The following is a 22,728-nucleotide window of genomic DNA, read 5'->3' as shown; positions in this document are numbered from 1 at the left end:
CTGCTCTCCATATAAAACACAAACAGATGCAGAGACAAACAGAACTGATCAGTAAGAGGAATGGAGCTCTCAAGCTCACTGCTGCTGGTTTTGGTCTTGACTGTGTTGATGTTGATCAGATGGAGGAGGAAGGAGAACGGACTTTCTTTGCCCCCGGGGCCACTGGCACTGCCACTGATCGGAAACTTACTAACACTGGACAAAAGTGCCCCATTTAAGAGCTTTATGAAGGTAAGGGAGAATGCAGGATTCATCTTGTTTAAACAGAAGCACATGAGAATTGTCATGCAGTAAACGTGTTTCTGTCTGCTGCAGACGTTATGGGCAGCTAACATTAATGCTCTTTTAACTAGGGTCTGAAAACTAATCTGACTAACTAATCTAAACTGCAGTTTGTCTTAGTGCAGCTGTGTAATTCAGCTTTGATTTTATTCCTGTATTTCATCTTTCATCAAATTGCTGAGTGGTAACAGCAGTCTTTAGTCACACAGCAAATTCCAAGCATGTCATGGTATATGATGATTGAGACAAAACCCACCAGTCACAGTTTATACTGATTAACATGCAGTTAATGAAGGCAGGATCTGGTGTTGATAGAGAGCATGGATGAGATTAAGCCAGTGTCATATAAAGGCAAACACCTGAATGAGCATTATAAGGAATGATGATGCAAACGTAAACATGTGCCAATGGCCCATCTAAATGCTGAATCATCATTTAAGCAGTGGAAAGACACCAGTAAAACAGCTTGTAAACAATGTTATACAACATGACGGATTTACGTCAAGAAACCTGTAAATTGTCAAGAAAAATCATTTAGAGAAAAGCACGTGGCTATATACTATGCAACATGTTTTGTGTTGTGCTCATGTGTTTGTGTGCTCAATTCCAGGTTAACTGTTATCCTGCATATGCAGATCTTCATACATCTGATTTTTTGTGGTTTTTACCAGTCGTATAGCTTTGTCCATAAGCAATGTTTTTAGTATTAATTCAACTTAAATCTTTGAACATAGGGTTAGATTTCTTATTGCATTAGATGGGGCAATGGTAGATGATCACAGCTGGATGAAAAGGTTGAAGAAGTGGGCTTTGGATACCTCTTATCTTCAGGCAACTCTGAATGATCTGCTGGTGCGGTAAGAATCTAACCAGCAGAACAGGGTTCCAGGGATGCCCATTCAGGAAAGGGTGGACCTAAATCTGATGATTCACTGTTGAAAAGCAGCAGATGGGTCCAGCAAGAGCAGAATGGGTGATGCAGAACCTGCTTTGACAATCTGCAGGCCTTCAGTGACCAAGAGTAGAGCAGTCACAGTGGAACAGCCACATTTACAGCCTGATGGATTTGCATCCAGGAGACTATTCTGTGCAAGAAATGTGACAATAGTGTTTTCCAGTGATTTGCAGATGAAACCAAGGAGAGAGAATAGTGTGTAATGTTCAACCATTGAGATATTAAGTGATGTTATTTGAGCAGCAGTGCGACCTGGACCTGTTGAAGATGTTAGGGAATGTGCCTATGCGGAGTGAAGTGTTGCCAGCACAATAGTCGGGGCAATGTCCTGCAGGGTGTGTGAGAGGTTTGGGTCCAGAGGGCAGCTTGTTTTTTAAACATGAGATTTTTTTAAGCAATCTTCAAATATCAAATATTTTGAGTTGCCACATAATTTTTTATCAAATGAAAAAATGTTTCTGAGATCAATGTCATTGTTTTACAACCAGTTTAAATTCTCATTAGTGTTTGATAATGATGTCTGTTCTTTTAATCAGTGGAGAAAAACCTATGGGTCTGTGATGACGGTGCACCTCGGGCCTCAGAGAATGGTGGTTCTGGTGGGTTACGAAACAGTGAAGGAAGCTCTGGTGGACCAGGCTGAAGACTTTGCACCCAGGGCTCCCATTGCCTTTATGAACAGAATTGTGAAGGGCTACGGTGAGGGATTTGTTTATTTACTTTGTTTAAAAAACATAAACTATCAATTTAATGTGTCCTAGCTAAAGTATTTGTTTGTAGGTCTGGCCATCAGCAATGGTGAACGCTGGCGTCAACTGAGGCGGTTCACGCTCACCACACTGAGGGATTTTGGAATGGGACGCAAACAAATGGAGCAATGGATTCAAGAAGAGAGCAGATACTTGCTCAAGAGTTTTGAAGAAACCAAATGTGAGGAAACAGAGTACATGACATTTACATGAGTTTCATATTCGAGCTGTGTTCTGCACTCACAGCTGTCAGAGATGTGTAATAACATTAAGGCTTTTCTTCTTCAGCCAAACCAGTTGATCCAACATTCTTCTTTAGTCGGACTGTGTCCAACGTCATCTGCTCTCTGGTGTTTGGGCAGCGCTTTGATTATGAAGACAAAAACTTCCTGCAGTTGCTCCAGATCATCTCCAAACTACTGCGATTTTTAAGCAGCCCTTGGGGACAGGTGAGACCGTGTAACTGCTTGTAACTATGTTTGTATGCTTTCAACACCTTAGCCTTCAGTATTAAACAATATAGACAGAGAATTGGCAAATGTGTTTCTCTAACATCTCCATCACTGTAATTTTCACTCCCTTATTTAACAAGCCTGATTGAACTCTAAACAAAGAGAGTCACAGAAGAGAGCTACAGCCTAGAGTGTAAATAAAGGTCCAGAAATGTCTTTACCTTACCTGTGATCTGATTCCCAACAGCTCTACAACATCTTCCCCCAAGTAATGGAACGCTTTTCTAGTAGACATCACGCCATCTTAAAAGACGTAGAAAACATCCGGACCTTCATTAGGAACAAAGTTAAGGAACATGAACAGAGATTAGACTTCAGTGACCCAAGTGATTTTATTGACTGCTTCCTTATCAGACTCACTCAGGTATCTAATTGTCTTATTGCTGTGCTTTCTTATCTTCTGCAGCATATAACACATGTTTAAACCTATTGATCAGACATACTATAGCCTACAATTCTGTTCTGCCTTTGTTTTGCACTATAACAGGAAAAAGACAAGCTTGACACAGAATTTCACAAAGATAACTTGATGGCGACAGTTTTAAACCTGTTCATAGCTGGTACAGAGACCACCAGCACAACTCTGAGATATGCCCTGATGCTGTTGATCAAACACCCCCAAATACAGGGTAAGACCTTTTAAAGGCATATTTACACCAAGAAAAGTAACACAACAACTTATTGCATACTATCTCATTTTGCATTTAGATTTTAGGTGCAAAGGCTGAGGCTAGGGGTTTAGTAACCGCTAGCACGTTTGTACATTTGTACAATGAATGTGACCTCTTTAGTTTTAGCCATGACTCCGAGAGAAGAAACAAAACTCAGAATCTGTGACACTTTTTAAAGCAAATGCAAGATTTTAAGTCAGTCACCCTAACCCACCATAAGCCTAACCCTAACAATGTTGCACAAAACTTTACAACTGCTTTAGAAGAATAGCAGTACAGTGAGCTGCTATGGGCGAGGCAGTGGCGCAGTAGGTAGTGCTGTTGCCTCACAGCAAGAAGGTCGCTGGTTCGAACCTCAGCTCAGTTGGCGTTTCTGTGTGGAGTTTGCATGTTCTCCCTGCCTTCGCATGGGTTTCCTCCGGGCGCTCCAGTTTCCCCCACAGTCCAAACACATGTGGTACAGGTAAATTAGGTAGGCTAAATTGTCCATAGTGTATGAGTGTGTGTGTGAATAAGTGTGTGTGGATGTTTTCCAGAGATGGGTTGCGGCTGGAAGGGCATCCGCTGCGTAAAAACTTGCTGGATAAGTTGGTGGTTCATTCCGCTGTGGCGACCCCTGATTAATAAAGGGACTAAGCTGACAAGAAAATGAATGAATAAATGAATAAGCTGCTATGACCACCAGGTCTACCTTTAAGAGTGAAGGGAGACTGCCTGCCTAAATAAGAAGGTTCCTCCTGTAGAGAATCCCCAAGGAAGAACCATAAAGCATAGGTCTGAGAACCATACTTGTGTTTGCCAGAACAGCAGATGGTCCCAGTCTCCAGAAATCCTAAGAGCAGAAACACAGGGAAAATGTGTACAGTGAACACACCTCTAGCAGGGCGATGACACAAAACAGATGAAGTATCTTGACAAGAATGTCTGTAAATACTCAATTTAAATGTACAGTTGTGTTCTCATGAAAGTTACTCTTGCATTAGTTGAGGATAAATTGCAACCTAGCATCCCGTTATGTCACATGTTTGTTCATGATTGGTGCTACTGACCCTTATTCACAGCTTATTGGAGGTCTATCAAACTGACATTTATACTAACCAAGCGCAGTCCACAGACCACTCCTCTATCCTGTGAGCTAAAGGTCTCATTATGCAATAAAATCTCAAAAAAGATTCTTGAAAATATGCTCAGATGTAATAGTTTGTGTAGATAGAGCCAACAATGCAATCTAATGCAATATGTAGGGTCTTTGCTTTCTTTACAATTATTCAATTTTTTCAAATGTTTTTGTTTAAGAGCAAATGCAGAGGGAGATAGATCGCGTTATTGGACAGAACAGAATTCCTACAATGGAGGACAGAAAGTCTCTTCCCTTCACTGATGCTGTGATTCATGAAGTGCAGCGCTATATGGACATTGTGCCTCTAAGTCTTCCCCACTATGCCATGAAAGACATCACTTTCAGAGGCTATAAAATCCCCAAGGTAACGATGGACATTTACTGTCTTTGAGTTTTATTAATGAACAGTAAATGCATGGTTGGAGGAGATATATTATTGAAAAAATAATAATAATATCCCGCAGTAATCCTCAGTTGATTTGTTGTGTGCATCTGGATATTGTGAGTAATTGTAAATCTATTTCGCCAGGACACAGTAATTATTCCTATGCTGCACTCTGTCTTAAGGGATGAGGGGCAGTGGGAAACCCCTTGGACGTTTAACCCGGAACATTTTCTGGACTCCAATGGCAACTTTAAGAAGAATCCAGCCTTTATGCCCTTTTCTGCAGGTAAACCCTTGTCCAAAGGTAGCTATTCATTAATGACGGAACAGTATATGACTAGCAGATTGTCTTCACTACATTTTTATTATCAGACCATAGCTTTTAGGTATAAATAATCAATAGCCCAGTGGTTAGTGGGTTGACGCATGGTGCAGCAGTGCTCCGGGCTTCTCGAGTTTAAATCCCAGCTCTTGGACCTTTCTTTATCCTACCTCCCTCTCTCTCCCACTTCACTTCCCATCAGTCTAGTGTCCTGTCAAATAATGACAAAAATAAATTAAAAAAAAATGTTTCCTTGATCAACTGAGTCTAATTTCCACTGGTTATTGGTGTGATCATGAAGAAATCACTAGCTCTGCTCTTCTACATTGTATCTCTGCAGGTAAACGCTCCTGTGTGGGGGAGTCTCTGGCCCGTATGGAACTCTTTCTGTTCACCGTGTCTCTGCTTCAGAAGTTCACCTTCAGTAGTCCTAATGGTCCAGATGGAATTGACCTCAGTCCTGAACTCAGCAGCTTCGCCAACATGCCTCGATTCTATGAGCTTATCGCATCCCCTCGCTGAGCAATGTGGAGATTACAGCTCATTTTAAAAGACTATTGAGATAAAACTGTGAGAGAATGTTTACTATCAGAGTAATCCTCTTGTCATCATGTTTGCACTGGTTTTGTCATCGTTCTCTTTACTATACTCTGCTGTTTAAGCTAATCGAACTTTAGACACTAAACACTGTAGATCTGCTTTGATTTATTAATCCACAGTTACACTCTGTGAAATAAAGGTACAAGGCCTGTCACTGGGCGGTATATTTTCAAAAGGTACATATTTGTACCTGAAGAGTTCATGTTAGTACCTCAAAGGTACATTTTAGATGCATTTGGGTACTGCTATGTACCTTTGAGGTACTAATATACCTCATAAACTAACAATATAAACTCTTTAGGAACAAATATTTACTTTTTGAAAAGGTACTGCCCCAGTGACAGCCCTGTACCTTTATTTCTGAGAGTGTATAAAGGAATTTCTTTGAATACTTCTGTTGACAACACAACTGTACTGCAAATACCATCTCTTCTGGAGACGGTATGTTCACTATATAGATATATGATCCTCAAGTGTCATGATCAGCACTGCTGTTGTATGTTTAAATATGGGGTAGTTGGCAACTAGGGGCTGCTTTTAACCCACCCTATAAGAACCCAACATTGAACACACCGTCACGACTTTTGTCTGATAAGTTGTTTACTTAAGGGTATGCCATTATTTTTCTGTATGTTTAAAATCAGCAGATTATACAATGCATTTTACATGTCATGTACTTTCTGCTTACTGTTTATTTTTGTCTCATCATGTGTTTCTGTCTGGCACCCAGTCCATTACCGTGCTTGCTCCTCCTACTACTGCCTCTAATTGGCTGTTTAACTTTTTCTTGCTGCAGCCAATCCCATTACTGCTGCTTTCTGATTGGCTCCTATTTCACAACTCTTCTCCACTCCCAGCCAATCCCTGAATGCCACCTATGCTTTAAAAAGTCTTCAGTCCAATAGTTCTGGGCCAGCATAAGTGTGATGGTATGTTCTGAGTCACACGCAGCCTTAAAACATTCTAAATAGCAGGACTTCTGCATCAAAACAGGATGTACTATATGACCTCTTACTGAACATTTATGGAATAAATCACAGGGGAGTAAGAGTAGAATATTTATGGATTCCTGCCCTTGTGGGAATAGAAGGGAAAGAAGAGGTTGATTAGTCGGCAAAAACAGCATTGGGGAAAGAGGAGGTGGAAACACAGGTCCCACCATGTAAAATGGAAATAAATAATGCAGTTATCAATCTTTGGCAAGAGGACTGGAATTCAGAATTAAAGGGAAGACATCTATATAATATTCAATCTAAAGTGAGGACAGAAATAAAGAAAGGAAGGTATATGGGAACAGGAAGAAAGACACTATAGTGACTAGGCTCCGTATAGGGCACTCCAATCTACATAGTTTACTGCACATGATGGGGAAATGTGCTGCAGTCATTGCAGAAAAACAAACAGTTGAGCATGTGTTAATAAAGTGTGAAGCATATAGATGAGAGAGGAATCAGCTTATTAAAAAGTAAAGAGATTTGGAAATTAATGTTATCTCAATTAAAGACATTTCAAAATGTACAGGAAAAGCAGGAGGTTGATGATTTTATTTTAACTTTTTGAGGAGTGCAGGTTTAATTAACAGGATTTAATTTGTTGCTATTTTTATAAATAATAAAGAATATTCAGAGTTATTCTTCTGCTCATTGAGGTCTTGCACTCCAACACAGTAGGTGGCGGAAATGCACCTTAAGCTGGTTTGCCACCTGCCATTAAACCAAAAAGAAGAAGTTCTGGGGCAGAATGCTGATTTATCAGAAAATAAAATAGATGAATACATTTCATGATCAGGAATCTGCAGTTGCTGGAGGATAAAGGGCCATCTGGAAGTACATTAGATATTGAATTTACATTATGTGAGTTAAAGCATTGGCAGGAGGTAAGGATTTTTATTTTCTTTGTTATAAAATGATTAAACATCTGTCAGATAATTCATTATGCGTCATACTGAAACTATTTAATACGTATGGGAGTGAGGTATACCAGCTGAATGGAAGCATGGTGTCATAGTACCAATTGCAAAACCCTGTAACTATAAGCATATGGCATTAACTTCAAATAATTGTAGATTAATGGAGCGTATGGTGATGAGCTGACTGGTTCCTGTCATTGAGAAGGAAAACCTCTTCTCCTCATATCAAAGTGGTTTCCAGAAACGCTGAAGTACAATGGGTTGTGTGATCTGTTCGGAAGCTGAAATTAGAAAGGCCCAAGTAAATAAGGAAGTGTTGGTGTATTTTTGATGTTGAAGCATATGACAAAGAGGGACATTTAATTAAATGAGAAAAAGAGAAATTAAAGGGAAATTTATAAATGGATCAAGAACTTGTTGCTCAAAACAACAAGACAAGTCAGAGTGGGTTCTGCATCCTCTCAAATACATCTGGTAGAGAAAGAAACTCCACAAGGAAGCGTTAGTAGCCTGGTTTTATTTAATATTATGATTAATGATTTTTTTTTTTCAAAAATAGAGTCGGGGACTGGAAGATCATTATATGCAGATGATGGTGCGTTATGGAACAGGGGGAGAGATGTAGAACATGTGGAAAGGTGTACGCAGAATGCAGTTAGTATTGTACAGAATTGGGCAGATGAGTGGGGGTTTCCATTCTCTATTGCTAAAACTCAACTTATATGTTTATCAGTAAAGATAGTTAACCCAATTATAAGAATTACATTACGGACAGAAAATAGAGCAGGTGTCGGTGGTCAGATTCCTCGGCATATGTATGAGTGTAAAATTGAATTTTAATATTCAGTCCACATTCAGATAATAATAGATAGATGTGAGAAAGGACTGCATGTAATGAGATTTGGCAGGAGCTGGGAGCATGTTGTTTCTCTCCTTAAAGAATATTTAACGCACTGGAAAGATCAACTATTGAATATGGTTTATTGTTCAGCAGCTAAAACTCAACTGTGAAGAACTGAAGCAGTTCTGTCCCAAGCATTTAGAATATGCTGCGGAGCAATAAGAACAACACCTATAACAGCAATACAAGTAGAGACCGTCAAAATATCTCGACATTTAGAAGGCTTAAGATAAAGATAAGATATTGAGTCATCCAGTAAAAGCTGTATTGAGGAAATGCTGTGAATGTGGACATGAAAAGCTGTGTAGTTTTGGATGGACAGCAGATGAGGAGGTTTAAAATATGGCTTTAGGGGGCATCAATATTGCTCCTGCTGTGCTAACTTCTATTCCTCTTTGGCTTTTGCCTATATGCCAAAAGTTGAGTTTATATATGAGGAAAAACACAACATGGAAAATAAATGTTAAATGAAATATCACTGCAACAATACATCAATCAATCATATTACAACTCTGTACAGATGTTTACAGATGGTTCAATAGATCTGAGAAAACCGCAGTAGCAGTATACATCCCAAAATATTCATCCCAAAACCAATTATGCCTCAATTAACTCAACTTCCTGTCTGCCGTCTAGCTTTAAATCAAAAACGTACTTTTTCGAGCTCCTCCTACATGGTTTGGCTGATTTGCACCAGATTTGACTCATTTGAGGACACGCTGATAAAGGTGATGGGGTTTGTGTGGATAGGTGTAATGGGTTTTCGTTTACAGCACAGACAAATGTGATGGCACGATGCTAAACTTCAGCTGAGGTTGAGTCTCTGTAATAGTTAAAGATAGTGACACCAAAATTTAGATCTGTCATTGTGGCAAGGACAATTTTAAGATTGCATGTTTCCTTTGCCCTAGAGTATTTTCAAAGGTAATGGGTGTCCTCAATGTGTGTTGAGAAAGATATGTCTTTTCATTACTTGAAGCAGCTTTTCAGTCAAATGTTATGATCAGTAAACGTGCAAAATAACACATGGAGTTTCATGTTCAAATAAAGTTTGGCTGATGTTTCTATTCCCTAGAAGAACAAAAGTGTGACTATTTTATTCACAGCTACTTGAATCATGCCCCTATTGCTATTATTATTTATTTATTTATTTATTTATTTATTTATTTATTTATTTATTTATTTATTTATTTATTTATTTATTTATTTATTTTTGTACACATTGAATTATCATTAGAACTTAGTTTTAAGTATATGGTTAAGGGTGTCCTGTAAGATTACTGTGGTACCTGTTACTTAAATCCACTGAGGGGCGCTGAAAGAATGAGGCTGTGAAGGAAAGCAGCCATAGTAAAGGAGGCAATAGAGGCTGGTGTCTTCACTGGTCCATCATATGAATTGTGTCAAGAGGGTCTAGAAACCTTTATATTTGATTACCAAAGTTCTTCAAAAGAGTTTTTTTGTGTTCAAATAAAGCCGACATTGACTAAACGACCCCTTTAATGACTACATTGAGAGTGTCTTTTAGTTTCAACTTTATATGGCTATGTATTAGGGGTTTAATGGTACACAGATCAGGTCAAGGTTTCGTACCACTATCAGTTTTGGGGTCATTGTGGCCGATACTGGCTCAGAACACCAGGAATAAGTAACAAAACTCCAGTATTTTTTTCTGTTAATTTTAATTTGTCAGAGGTGTTTTGTTCACAGCAACAGAACTAAAATGCTTCTTGTGATATGAAAATAAAAACACAGACTAATGAAAATACAAATAATAATAATAATAATAATAATTGTGCATTAAAATGATTCAATTAACTTTAAAATTGAAATCTCTTTTAACGATAATGCTCCAAAAATGAATAAGCTTGCTTCATCTGCTGCTGCAAATGAGGCTGGTGCTTTTGAACAGTTCTGAAGAGTAGATCAAACATTCATTTCTGCCATAGCTGACATTGTTTAGTGTTGCTGTCACTGCTGATGGACCGGGCTGAACTCAACTCTGTAATAAAATGAGCACTGTAGCAAAATTAATACGGCCAGACTGAGAAGAAGATTTACTGTTACGTTTGTTAATACCACCACGACGACCAGGGCAGAGACTCAGCCCAAACTGACCCAGAACAAAACCAGGATCAACATAGTTGTTGATTCAGGAACATGTCCTACTTGGTGAAGGCCCACTCATCTAACTAAATAGTTTCTCATCTTTTGTTTTAAAGTTATAGTTCACAAAGGAATTAAAATCTACCCACATTTAATTCACCCTATTAATGAGTTTTCACAAAGAAGATATTTTAAAGTATGTTCCTGTTTGTTTTTTTATTTTTTTTATTGAGCAGATTAAATAAACTCAAAGGTTTGTGGCCGAGTGTTTGTTTATAGTTTAGTAGTATAAAAGTTCATCTGCAGTGTGTCAGTGAGCAGGCTGAAGGACAGCTCTGGAATCTCTGTGAAAGTTGACTCAGCTCATCTGTGATTCATCAGATCAGGTAATGTCAGCAGATATGATGTGCACTCATTTACACTTACAAACACTTACACTAAAGTCCAAATTCAAGCTGCTTTTTATCTGTTAGTCATTAAGTGAGTAATTATTATTTTTCGAAAGCAAGTTAAGATTATTGTTTTGTGTGTTTTAACAACAGTTTCTTTATTTCAGCACATGTTTCCATTATACTAAATATTATTTTGTGTCTGGAAAGCCTCACATGAGGCTGACATCTTTCATTGTGTCTATTATAATATACAGTATGTTTTATGTTTTTGTTTGAAAAGAAAGCAACACAATCAGTTACTGTTAATATTATTTTACAAATCTCACAACCCGTTTTTAACAATTTCAGATGTTTATAGAAACTCCTAAAAGTTTATTACCAAAAAGTCATTATTGTAATCTTCACTGTATTAAATGACTTTATTGGAGTTTATTTCTGAAAACCTATAACTTCTGTTTTGTTTGTTTTTCCTCTCATTCCCTTCACAGATTCTGGTCTGCTTTGTCGTGTTTTGTGTGTGAAAGCTGCATTTTTATTCCTGCAGTCCGTCATTTAAACACCTGCCTTCACCTTCTCCTCAACATTGCTCTTATCTCCCCTTTCACTCATATTCATTCTTTGTTTGTGTGACGGTGAGTCTGTGTCAATGAGAACAGAGGTGAATGCTTATTAAGCTGAAATGTAATGTTACATTACCGACAGTCAGTCTGATATCTGACTGGGTCAAGAGTAAACACGAGGATAATGCAGACCATGTAAACCTTGCACAAACTCTTTTAGTAAAGCTGCAAATCACAGGGAGACAAAACTATACCAAACCTTGCATTATTCATTGCTTGGTTCATTCATTTTCCTTCGGCTTATACCTGATTTATTAGGGGTTGCCACAGTGGAATGAACTGTCAACTACTCTGGCATAAGTTTTAGACAGCGGATGCCCTTAACCCAGTACTGGAAAACACACACACACACACACACACACACACACACACACACACACATACAATCACATACACTACAGCCAGTGTAGTTGATCAGTTCCCCTATAGCACATGTGTTTGGACTGTGGTGAAAACCGGAGCACCCGGAAAAAACCCATGCCAACACGGGGAGAACATGCAAACACACACAGCAAAGCTAACTGGCTCAGCTGCGACTCGAACCAGCGACCTTCTGGCTGTGAGGCATCATAAAAATGTTTAAAAGCTTTTGAGGAACCTACAGTAAAGTATCAAAACTGGAAATAAAGAGTACAGAGACCCAACATGATAAACCCATCTGAGATACAGTGTTGACATCAGAAGCAGAATCTCAGAGAGGTTACGCAGTGGTGAAAATGCCTGAGCAAGAGTTGAATATACAGCATTTACATATACATGTTAATGCAAAAACTGACAGACTTCTGATGCAAATCAATGATAATAATTTGAAATTGATTAGGGTCTTTGTGAAAACACACTATGGTACTGCTGGTTGGAGGAAATAGTCAGGACTGGTTGGTACGTTTATCAAGGTTAGGGTGCACCTGGTTAATGTGTACAAACTTATCAACTTCCTCACCTCTGTCCCATTCCTGTCTTAAACACCCCTGTCTGCTCTGCTCCTGCTTCATTATAAAAACCTGCAAAGCCACAGGGAAAACAGATGCAGAGACAAACAGAACTGATCGGTAAGAGGAATGGAGCTCTCAAGCTCACTGCTGCTGGTTTTGGTCTTGACTGTGTTGATGTTGATCAGATGGAGGAGGAAGGAGAACGGACTTTCTTTGCCCCCGGGGCCACTGGCACTGCCACTGATCGGAAACTTACTAACAGTGGAAACAAGTGCACCATTTAAGAGCTTTATGAAGGTGAGAGTGATGGCAGGGATGTGTATTTCTGAACTTTATGCTTGAAATATTAAGATCTTTTTGGCAAGGTGTTATAATATTGTAACCTTTGAGTCATGTGAGGATTATTACCAACACATTACACTGCAGTTGTGTTAATCTGAACATCATAATACCATTTCATTGTTTTCTGTGAGTCATTGGTTTTAATGTAGCAAATACTGTCTGAATAGCTCAGAAAATGTTTATTGATATGTTGCTGTTAATTCTGTTCTCTAAAACAGTGGAGCAAATCCTATGGGCCGGTGATGACGGTGCACATCGGGACTCAGAGAATGGTGGTTCTGGTGGGTTATGAAACAGTAAAAGAGGCTCTGGTGGACCAGGCTGAAGACTTTGCATCCAGAGCTCCCATTCCTTTTACCAACAGAGTTCTAAGAGGCTATGGTGAGAATAATGTGTATACTTGTGAAAGACAGACATTATCGGTATAATGGAGAAGAGTCTAGATTTTGACCGCCTTTACATGTTGGTAGGTCTGATCATCAGCAATGGTGAACGCTGGCGTCAACTGAGGCGGTTCACGCTCACCACACTGAGGGATTTTGGAATGGGACGCAAACGAATGGAGCAGTGGATTCAAGAAGAGAGCAGATACTTGCTCAAGAGTTTTGAAGAAACCAAATGTGAGGGATCAGATTATTCAGCATTTACATCCCATGAGTTCAGTATTAGAGTTGTGGTATAAATGGAGATTCTGGAACTCACAGATGTATAATAAGAGTTTTCTCCTTCAGCCAAACCAGTTGATCCATTATTCTTCATGAGCCGGGCTGTGTCCAACGTCATCTGCTCCCTGGTGTTTGGGCAGCGCTTTGATTATGAAGACAAAAACTTCTTGCAGTTGCTCCAGATCATCTCTAACCTCATGCGATTTGCAAGCAGCCCTTGGGGACAGGTGAGCCACTGAGACAGTGTGGGGCAGGTTTGAGAATGAAGAATGTTTTGGAAAAAAAAAAAATTTAAAGTATGGTCGTTATAGTTTCCACAAGACTTATTGTATTGGTTTCAAACCGCCTCCTATCTGTTGGGAAGAAGGAGGTAGAGAACTAAACACGTAACGAATTTATTAAAGGGGAAAAAAACAAACAAACAGCTCCTTACAGAGACTGCCGCTGAACTGAAAACAAACACAATGTAAACGTGTCCAGGCCTGGACTTCTCTCATCCCCCTCTGTAGCCACTCTTATAATCTAGAGCTCCTCCTCGGGACTCGAGGTCGGTGTGTGCCACATGTGCTTCTCGTTCTCACCGGCCTCATTACATTCCCACAGCTCTCAGCCCCGCCCCCTCACCACACCTATATAGATTAAAAGCAAAACAATTGATCAGCTAACTGAGCTTTCAACGCTGCTGTGCTTTTACTAGAGCTGATCAACTCAGTCTTAGCGGTGTACTGTCTACAAAGCGGCAACAGTTTGTTTTGGATTAAATCATGTATTCTGTAGAAGGCAGCATGCAGCTATCTCTCTTTAAATCTCACATTCTTCCTCACTGAAGCTAAGCACAGTTGAGTCTGGTTAGTGCCTGAATAGGAAATCACATGGGAAAAAAATACTATAACAATAACAAACTGCAGTTATTATTACTGATATCTCTGGAACTATCTTGTCATTCCTGACAGCTCTACAACATCTTCCCTAAAGTCATGGAGATCTTACCAGGTAGACATCATACCATGTTTGGAGAGATTGATGATCTCAAATCCTCCATAATGACAATTATCAAGGAGCATGAGGAGAATTTGGATCCCAGTGACCCAAAGGACTTTATTGACTGCTTTCTTATCAGGCTCAATCAGGTATAGAAAGCAAAGAAAAATACACAATTATTGTTCTAGTCTATCTGCAGGTCAATTGCCATATACACATATGCCTTTTCTCCTTTTCTGTTCTCTACAACAGGAGAAACATAATCCTGATACAGAATTCCACAAGGAAAACATGTTTGCCACCTCTTTAAATCTGTTTACAGCTGGTACAGAGACCACCAGCACAACTTTAAGATACGCTCTAATGCTCCTGATCAAGCACCCTCACATTCAGGGTAGGTCCAAAACATTTGTTGGGTGTATGATTGATGTTGTGTTAAGCTCATCTAGCTCTACTCACACACGTCAGTTCTGTGGTGACTGTATTTCACTGCTCTTTATTGTTTGTACAGGGTGCACACATGAAGACTCCAACATATTTTAAACATGTTATTTTAAACAAGTCTGAAACATTTCGTAGCTTCTTTGTTTTAAACTTATGTTCTGGAAAGAACTGAAAAAAGTAACACATTTAAACATAACTTTGTAAGTGTCTTGTGTGCTTCTCTGCCATACTGCACTTACGTCTGGATTTTTCCACAATTACTAAATAAAATTAATATAGTTTTCTCTGATCCAGAGCAAATGCAGAAGGAAATAGATTGCGTTATTGGACAGAACAGAATTCCAACAATGGAGGACAGAAAGTCTCTTCCCTTCACTGATGCTGTGATTCATGAAGTGCAGCGCTGTCTGGACATTGCACCACTGAACGTTCCCCATTATGCCCTGAAAGACATCACTTTCAGAGGCTATAAAATCCCCAAGGTAACAATGAATGGGTCAGCTCAGTTTGTCTTGAACAACACAAGATTGTAGAAACTGCACAAAATTTACTGTAGTAATCTAGCTGGCCGGGATATTGTGTGTAATTGTAAATGGATTGTATTTCCCCAGGACACAGTAATTATTCCCATGCTGCACTCTGTCCTAAGGGATGAGGGACATTGGGAAACCCCTTGGACATTTAACCCAGAGCACTTTCTGGACTCCAATGGCAACTTTAAGAAGAATCCAGCCTTTATGCCCTTTTCTGCAGGTAAATTCTTGAAGATCTTGCATGTTAATCCAGAGTAAGTCAAAGTCATCTTCCTTGCAACATCAACAAATACTACTACTACTACTACTACTAATAATAATATTAATACCAATATGAATGCAGTTAAGTGGTATTGAGTACTAAGAGCATTGTGAATCCTCTTCAAAAAAACAAAAAACAAAACAAAAAAAAACCTCTCTTTATGAATAATAAATAGTTAATTTGACCCTCATAGTCCAGAAGAGATTGCATTTCTTTTATTAAAACTGGGGCTTATTGAATGTAGAAAGAACAGCTGGACCTCTGTGCTCAACTCCTAAACTCTGTCATAAAACATGTTTATTTAGTCCACAGAACTCACATTTTCTAAACTGCTAGTACTTGCCAGATTCTCAATTATTCTGAAAAAGGTGTTAAACTTTAGGGTGAAGGGTTAGGAAAAGAGGGGAACATTACTGTGCCCGAGGTGCCACTGCAGAATCAGTCATATTTGCACTAGAGAACACTCCATGGTGAGTGAGAGTTCTGTGATAATGGTGCTTTGTTTACACATTGTCTGCGTGGGTCTCATGTGTCAGATTTTATTTGTTAAATAGGAAAACAGACTACACTTCCCCCTGGTGGTATGAAGACACAAGTCCTCTCATACAGACACAGATTAAACACACATTTTAGTCTGTTGCAATTACTTTAGTTTGATCATGTGTTGCCTTTTAGATGCAGATTAGATTCAGATGGGACTAGATGTGGTCAATGCAAGGCAGCAACACAGTTGGTTTTTGTCAACTTTAGTTATTTGGTGTTGGCTTGGTGTCTCCTGGCCCTAAGAGTGGAGGCTCGATCAATAACACTGAGCTTCTGCTGCTCTGTATGCAGCTGAAAAGAGCCAGGGTGAGCTACTAGAGGCCATTGACTCTTGGATTCTTCCCTTCTTCTTTTAGTTTAACTTACTATGTCCAACATTTTACTTCTCAAATATGCTAATTCCTCATTTGTAGTAGACTCACAATTGACATGTAGCACTGAAATGTAGCATACAAACATGCATCATGCCACGTAAGCCTCTGAAAAGAAATAAGTTTGAGGATGTGAAGATGTAGACAGTCTTTTATGGTTAAGGTCTCTGCCATTAAAGGGAAACACTGTATATATAAACAATATATTCGCAGTATACCATAAGACCAGGGCAATTGATAATATAAGAGTAGAGCTCCATGCAGAGTTGGCTAAAATGTACTTATCAAATTTTAAATAAACAGCATTACTGATCAGGGTCTTTTATTTTGTCTCTACAGGTAAACGTGTGTGTGTCGGTGAGTCTCTGGCTCGTATGGAGATCTTTCTGTTTATCGTGTCTCTGCTTCAGAAGTTCAGCTTCAGTAGTCCTAATGGTCCAGACAGTATAGACCCCAGTCCTGAACTCAGCAGCTTTGGCAACATGCCTCGACTCTATGAACTCATAGCATCCCCTCGCTGAGCAATGTGGAGATTGTAACATATTACATGAATGCAGTCATACAATACACAGAGAGAGTGACCACATGTTGCTGAAATGCACTTTAGAATGTAAGAGGTGGTTTTCAAATTTCTTAAAGTCTGATCTAGTGAAAACACTGAATCACATCCTACTCAATCACAAAGCTTATTTTTAGATTCAATACTTTTAGAAAGGAGCTGTAGCAAAATGTTTGCGCCTGCAACTTCAGTGGAACTGGATATGAAATGTGCGGTGTAAATCTATTCCTGTTGAAGTGTATGAATAATGCCTGATTAATTAGATAATAACTATGACAGAACTAATATCTCTAACTGCCATCATTAACTCAGTATACATGCACTGATTGATGCTAAAAGATTACTTTTATCAAAAATAAACAATTTTCTCGGATTGGTCAGATGGGTCTACTTACCTCTTATTGGTCAGATGGCTCTACTTACCTCTTATTGGTCAGATGGCTCTACTTTCCTCTGATTGGTCAGATGGCTCTACTTTACTGAGAAAATAGATTAAAATAATTTATGGTGAGCTCTGTAAATGAAAGGTATAAAGCTAAAAGACACACTGAGGTACATGTAGAAAAAAGAAACGGCTGCGGTTAAAACAAAGAATCTGATCTATATCTTAAAATAAATGTAAATATCTTAAATCACATCACATCTACCTTTTATGTTAAGATTCTGGATATTTAACATTAAGGCGCTGTGTACGCTTTTCAGATCTCAAACTTCTCTGATCTTGCACCATGGGTGTACGGCTATACACATTAAACTCCTTAATATAATATACATAAAACCTTCCTTCCTCATCAGTTAAGGAGTTTGAAAGTGTAGTGTTTGTTATTATTCAGTCAGCATTTAGCAAAGGATTTTCAACATTTGAATGCTACAAATTTGATTTGAAAGTTCACTGTAAAACATGAACAGGTCATTTCTGTACAAAACACACACAATACTGCATCAGATCTAACCTTTGTTTTCCAGAAAGTAATCAGAGTGTCTGAAATCTCACCATACACCCTCATTCACTAGTCCCTTAATCAGCTGATTAGCTCAGTGCACTAGACAGAGTGGATGAGCACAGTTCTGACTGAATGCAGACACTGATGAACAGCTGCTGTAGATCAGGGGGCTGTTCCAAAAAGCAGGTTATGTGACATACCCGGGTAAGTTTGAGAGTAAGTAGGTGGATAACCTCAGCTTTGGTTCCAAAATCGGAGGTAACTTATGGGTATGTTAAGTAGCCATAGCAACTTACTCTCTGAAGATGAGCTGCTCCGGAGCAGATTATGTTCATAGAGTAAGTTGCTATGTTCCCGAGTTTTTCTGCTTCAGAGAGTTTACTGAGCATTGCGTGCTCTTTTGATGAGAATATTTATGTATGTGGACGCACAGATACAAGTTTTTTCGTTGTGAGAGGGTTATAAGTGCATAGTCATTTTCATAACCAAATATATAACGTATATTCTCAAAATAATTGTTAATGTATTCAACAAACCTTTTCAAATCAAATGTGACAAACCGCGGGTCTGCGCTCACCATAGAAAACATTCAGTGCAGCTCTGTATTTGCGTCAGGGCATTTTAGGCAACTGTACAATGTGGCAATAGCGTGTAGGACCATCTGTACTGTACTGCATGCCTGGCACTGAACTGTTTTATACGCTTTTGTACAGTTCCTTGGTCGTAAATCACTACGTATTAGGACACAGCTGATTCAGAGCACGGCAATAGCGTAGTGGACAGTGCGTTTTTAAAAAGCAACGCAGGGCACAGCGGAGCGAGTTTAACTTACAGATCTTGTGTTTTTTCTCTCCTTCTGCACCCTCACATTTTTCTGTATAATTTTATAAGTGGAAGCTTTGTCTTTTGTAGGAAAATATATTCATAATTTAACATGTAGGACGTTGTTCATATATATACATTCACGCACACACACCTACATTTTTAATATAATATTTTTTTCAGGGTTTCCAAATGCTATTGTGTGCAATAATTGCAGAAAGTTTTAAAGCTCCATCGGTCACTAAAGGACACTGATAATATGAAATCTGTCCATAGTATAAATGTGCAGGTACAACTTAATTTTCTGTCCTTAATCTTTTGGTGTTTTTAACTATTAAACACATTACTGCTTTCACTAACCAGCTCATATGGGATGACCCCACCTCATCACTATGTTGAGGTTAATGGCTGATTTTCAGGATGTAATAATTCAAGTGTATAATACAAATATAGTAAAAAGAAAAAAAAAACTGGAAAGCAAATGTTGCTTTACAAAACGTTTATTTTTATTATATTTGTATTATACAATAGAATCATTACTGGGCACTACATTGTTACTTGCTGGAGGACAAAAGATACCCTTTTCTGCCTTATACGATGACACCCTGCAGCCTGACCCGGAGGAAATCTCAGTTACCCAAGCTGACAAAAGAGATGGAAGAGTGCTAAAAATTATAATTTATCACAAAAAAATTTATTTTTAAGCAAATAGTTTGGTCTGTTCATTTCTTCATTTCCTGAAATAAAATGAATGATTTTTTACATTGCTTTATACACGTACCTTTCAACAGGTAACATATTTTTAATATATACATTTCTCACCTTAAAGTGATGCTCATGTGACTTTATTTATCTTTGAAGATGGACTTGTACAGCTACTTTACAATTTAAATATATAGATATCATATTTTGTGATCCAAGAGTAATATTCAAATATGGAGAAGTGCAGACAAATTCTAACACTGCTTGTTAGTTGAGGCAGAAGGAACTTCATCTGTATGCAAATTAAAAAGCATAAAAAGAACCTAAAGCTACCTGACAACAATCACTTACAGCAGTGACAGATTGTGTGGTTTAAGTCAAAAACTCAACCACTGATGAGCCTTTATTATAGGACACAGCAGCTCCTGGTGGCCCACAGCAGTTAGACAGGCCTCTTTGCATGACAGAAAGAATATTCTAGAGTGTTAAATACAGAGCTCCAGTAATTAAATATTATCTTTTAGGAGAATGTTTCTGTGTTTAATGACTTTAGACAGAGTTCTAGCTCCAGAAAGATTAAAATTTCTATAAGCCTTATTAGTCAATACACATTTGTATTGTGGTCTTAAGAAATTAATGGCAAGAAAAATAAATGCATGAATGGTTACACAACATGCTCAAAAAGAATGTTATAGAGCAATTAAATTTTTCATTACAATAAATGGAGGGTGGCATGTGTAATTTAATTAACTAACAAATTTTCTTATTATTTATTTTTTCTTTTATCTATTTATTATCTTATATTTCTTTTCTTCGTTGAAGCAGATGTGTAATCTCTGTGATTAAAACCTCCAGCTTCGCCTCTATAAAGTGCGTTGCCTTTTTTTCTCACCGTGACTTTCTATGGTGACTCGTGAATTCGGCGATCTACTGAAAATGCCTTCAGGTGTGTGTCGTGCACGCGCATTAACCCGCGGTTATCTTCAGGAGGTTGATTTAACTAACTCTTATCACCTGTTATGGAACCAACATACTCGCGGTAAGCAGGTTTTGGGTAAATCAACCGAGAGTTTAGAGTTTAGCAGATGGTAAGTTTACCCAGCTTTCTGGAATACCCCCCTGCTCTGGACCAGGTTAGATTCACAGAGTAAGTTACCACGGTAACTGACTTTGAGTTAAAGTTACCTTTCTTTCAGAAACCGGCTTGACTTACCCTGATTTCTTGAGCTTAACAAACCTGCCATTTTGAAACGGAAAACCCAGAGTTTCTTTCATTTCAGGGTTAAAATACTCTGAGTTTTCACTTAACCTCCTTTCTGAAACAGGCCGGTCGTTTGAGACAATACAACTTCCTGTGGAGGGACAACAAGCAGGAATGCATAAAAATTAATAATTAGATTTTTATACACAAAACCTCCAGCGCTCCAGCAGCACAATAAGACACACAGACATCAAGAGTCAGGATATGAACCTCAACCATGGTTGCTAAAAGTAAAAAGCTGCACAAGTCATTTATTTCGCAATGCATGCTGGGTACAAAACTCCCAGCATGCACTGCAGCATGAGTAAACTATGCAGCTTAAAGTTCTTACAGTTTCCTTCTCTGCCTTTATTTGATGTTGTTTTTAGGGTGTAATAATTCAGTAGTGTTTTGTGTTGTTCTGGGCTGATTTTTTTTTTTCTCCTCGTCACCATAGTTGAGATTAAAAGTCTAATTGTTGATGTCTGTGTGTTTCTGAGCCGTGACAGAGATTAAACACTTCCTATATGAATGGTGTTTAGGTCTGTTAAACAGTCATCTATTGCTGGAGATCTAGTGGTTTTATTTACATATATTATTCATTTCTCATACAGGGCTAACAAGACATTGAAAGAATACAGACCGGTGAGGGTGGCTTGACTGTTACAGTTATTCTCATCAGACTGATTCTTATATTTTATTTAGGCTTTTCATGCTATAGAAATAGTGTGATCAAGACAAGTAATTATAGCATCCAAAATGAACCTAGTGTTAAAATAAGCAGCCGAAGAGCCCAACTAAAGCAGACTCTGTCCTCCATCATGGTGACCAACTGCACAACAGCACCTCCATGAAGAGCTCTTGTCCACATGACAGAAATAAAGTCAGAGCTCAGTCATGAGTGAAGCTCCTGATGTTGGTGGAGTTTAATGATCTCTGCTGACATCTTCAGAAACAACATTAGTATTGTCTAATTATTTTTATTAATTATTTTTAATTTAGAGTTTCATTTTCGGTTGACCTCATCTGTGGTTTTGGCTGTAATTTGTGTTTTTCTTTCCTTCAGTGATTCTGCTGTGAACAGTTGTTCATCAATAATTCTCAATCCTCCTTTAATCAGACACTTAATTATCTGATTAACTTCATCACTGTCTGAGTGTTCAACCCTCTGTAGTGAGGACACTAGTGAGGATGTTGCTCTGGGATTTAAGGGGTTAAATGTGTTTGATGAAGAATACACACTGTGGACTGTATTTTTAACATAAATATTCAGTAAATTGAAAATTTGTAAGTTGGATGAATGAATGTGCACAAACTAACAAACTAACTTTACCTCAATGGCATGGTGTAGTAATATTAGTAAAGCACTTTCACACCAAACAGGGCATTTAATAACAGTGAAAACATTAGACAACTGCAGGAATGGATTATACTGACATTTACTCATTCAATTCCACCACATAAAACATTTAAAATGTGCAGTCCTGCTATATACAGAGCCAAACATAATAAAAGAGATAATAAAAGAGACTTTGGCTGGCTCCAGTGTGTTTTACCTTACTCAGATCAGTCTACATGTCTGCTTTAGGATCCTCTGAGCAGTTTTTGGAAGCAGTGGAGAAACCAGAGCAACATCAGGAGTGATCTACTGTATCTGTGCTGTGGTGCATCATGGGAAGTGGAAGAGACCAACTAAATGCTTTTATTTATTTACTTTTACTAAACAGCCCTAATATGTTTAAACGGCTGTTGAATATTGTGATATTTCCCCCAGTGATGGAAGAAACTAAGCTCTCCAAAACTGTAAAAGCCCTTGCCAATATGTTGTAAATGTTTTGGTAAAATGCCAAATGCACATCGCTTG

The 22,728-nt window shown here is 38.4% G+C and overlaps 1 protein-coding gene across 1 annotated transcript; it reads left to right on the top strand.

Annotated features, from left to right (window-relative positions):
* Positions 1-40: 40 nt before the first annotated feature.
* On the top strand, positions 41-6,268 carry cyp2y3 (cytochrome P450, family 2, subfamily Y, polypeptide 3). The gene is given in 9 exon segments (NM_001020822.1): positions 41-231; positions 1,774-1,936; positions 2,018-2,167; positions 2,275-2,435; positions 2,686-2,862; positions 2,986-3,127; positions 4,466-4,653; positions 4,819-4,960; positions 5,337-6,268. Coding segments are annotated over 9 exon segments (1,476 nt in total). The 5' UTR covers positions 41-60; the 3' UTR covers positions 5,519-6,268.
* The last annotated feature ends 16,460 nt before the right edge of the window (positions 6,269-22,728 follow it).

Source organism: Danio rerio, chromosome 15, assembly GCF_049306965.1.
Source record: "Danio rerio strain Tuebingen ecotype United States chromosome 15, GRCz12tu, whole genome shotgun sequence".
Taxonomy (NCBI): Eukaryota; Metazoa; Chordata; class Actinopteri; order Cypriniformes; family Danionidae; genus Danio; species Danio rerio.
This window is presented reverse-complemented; position numbering and strand designations above follow the sequence as displayed.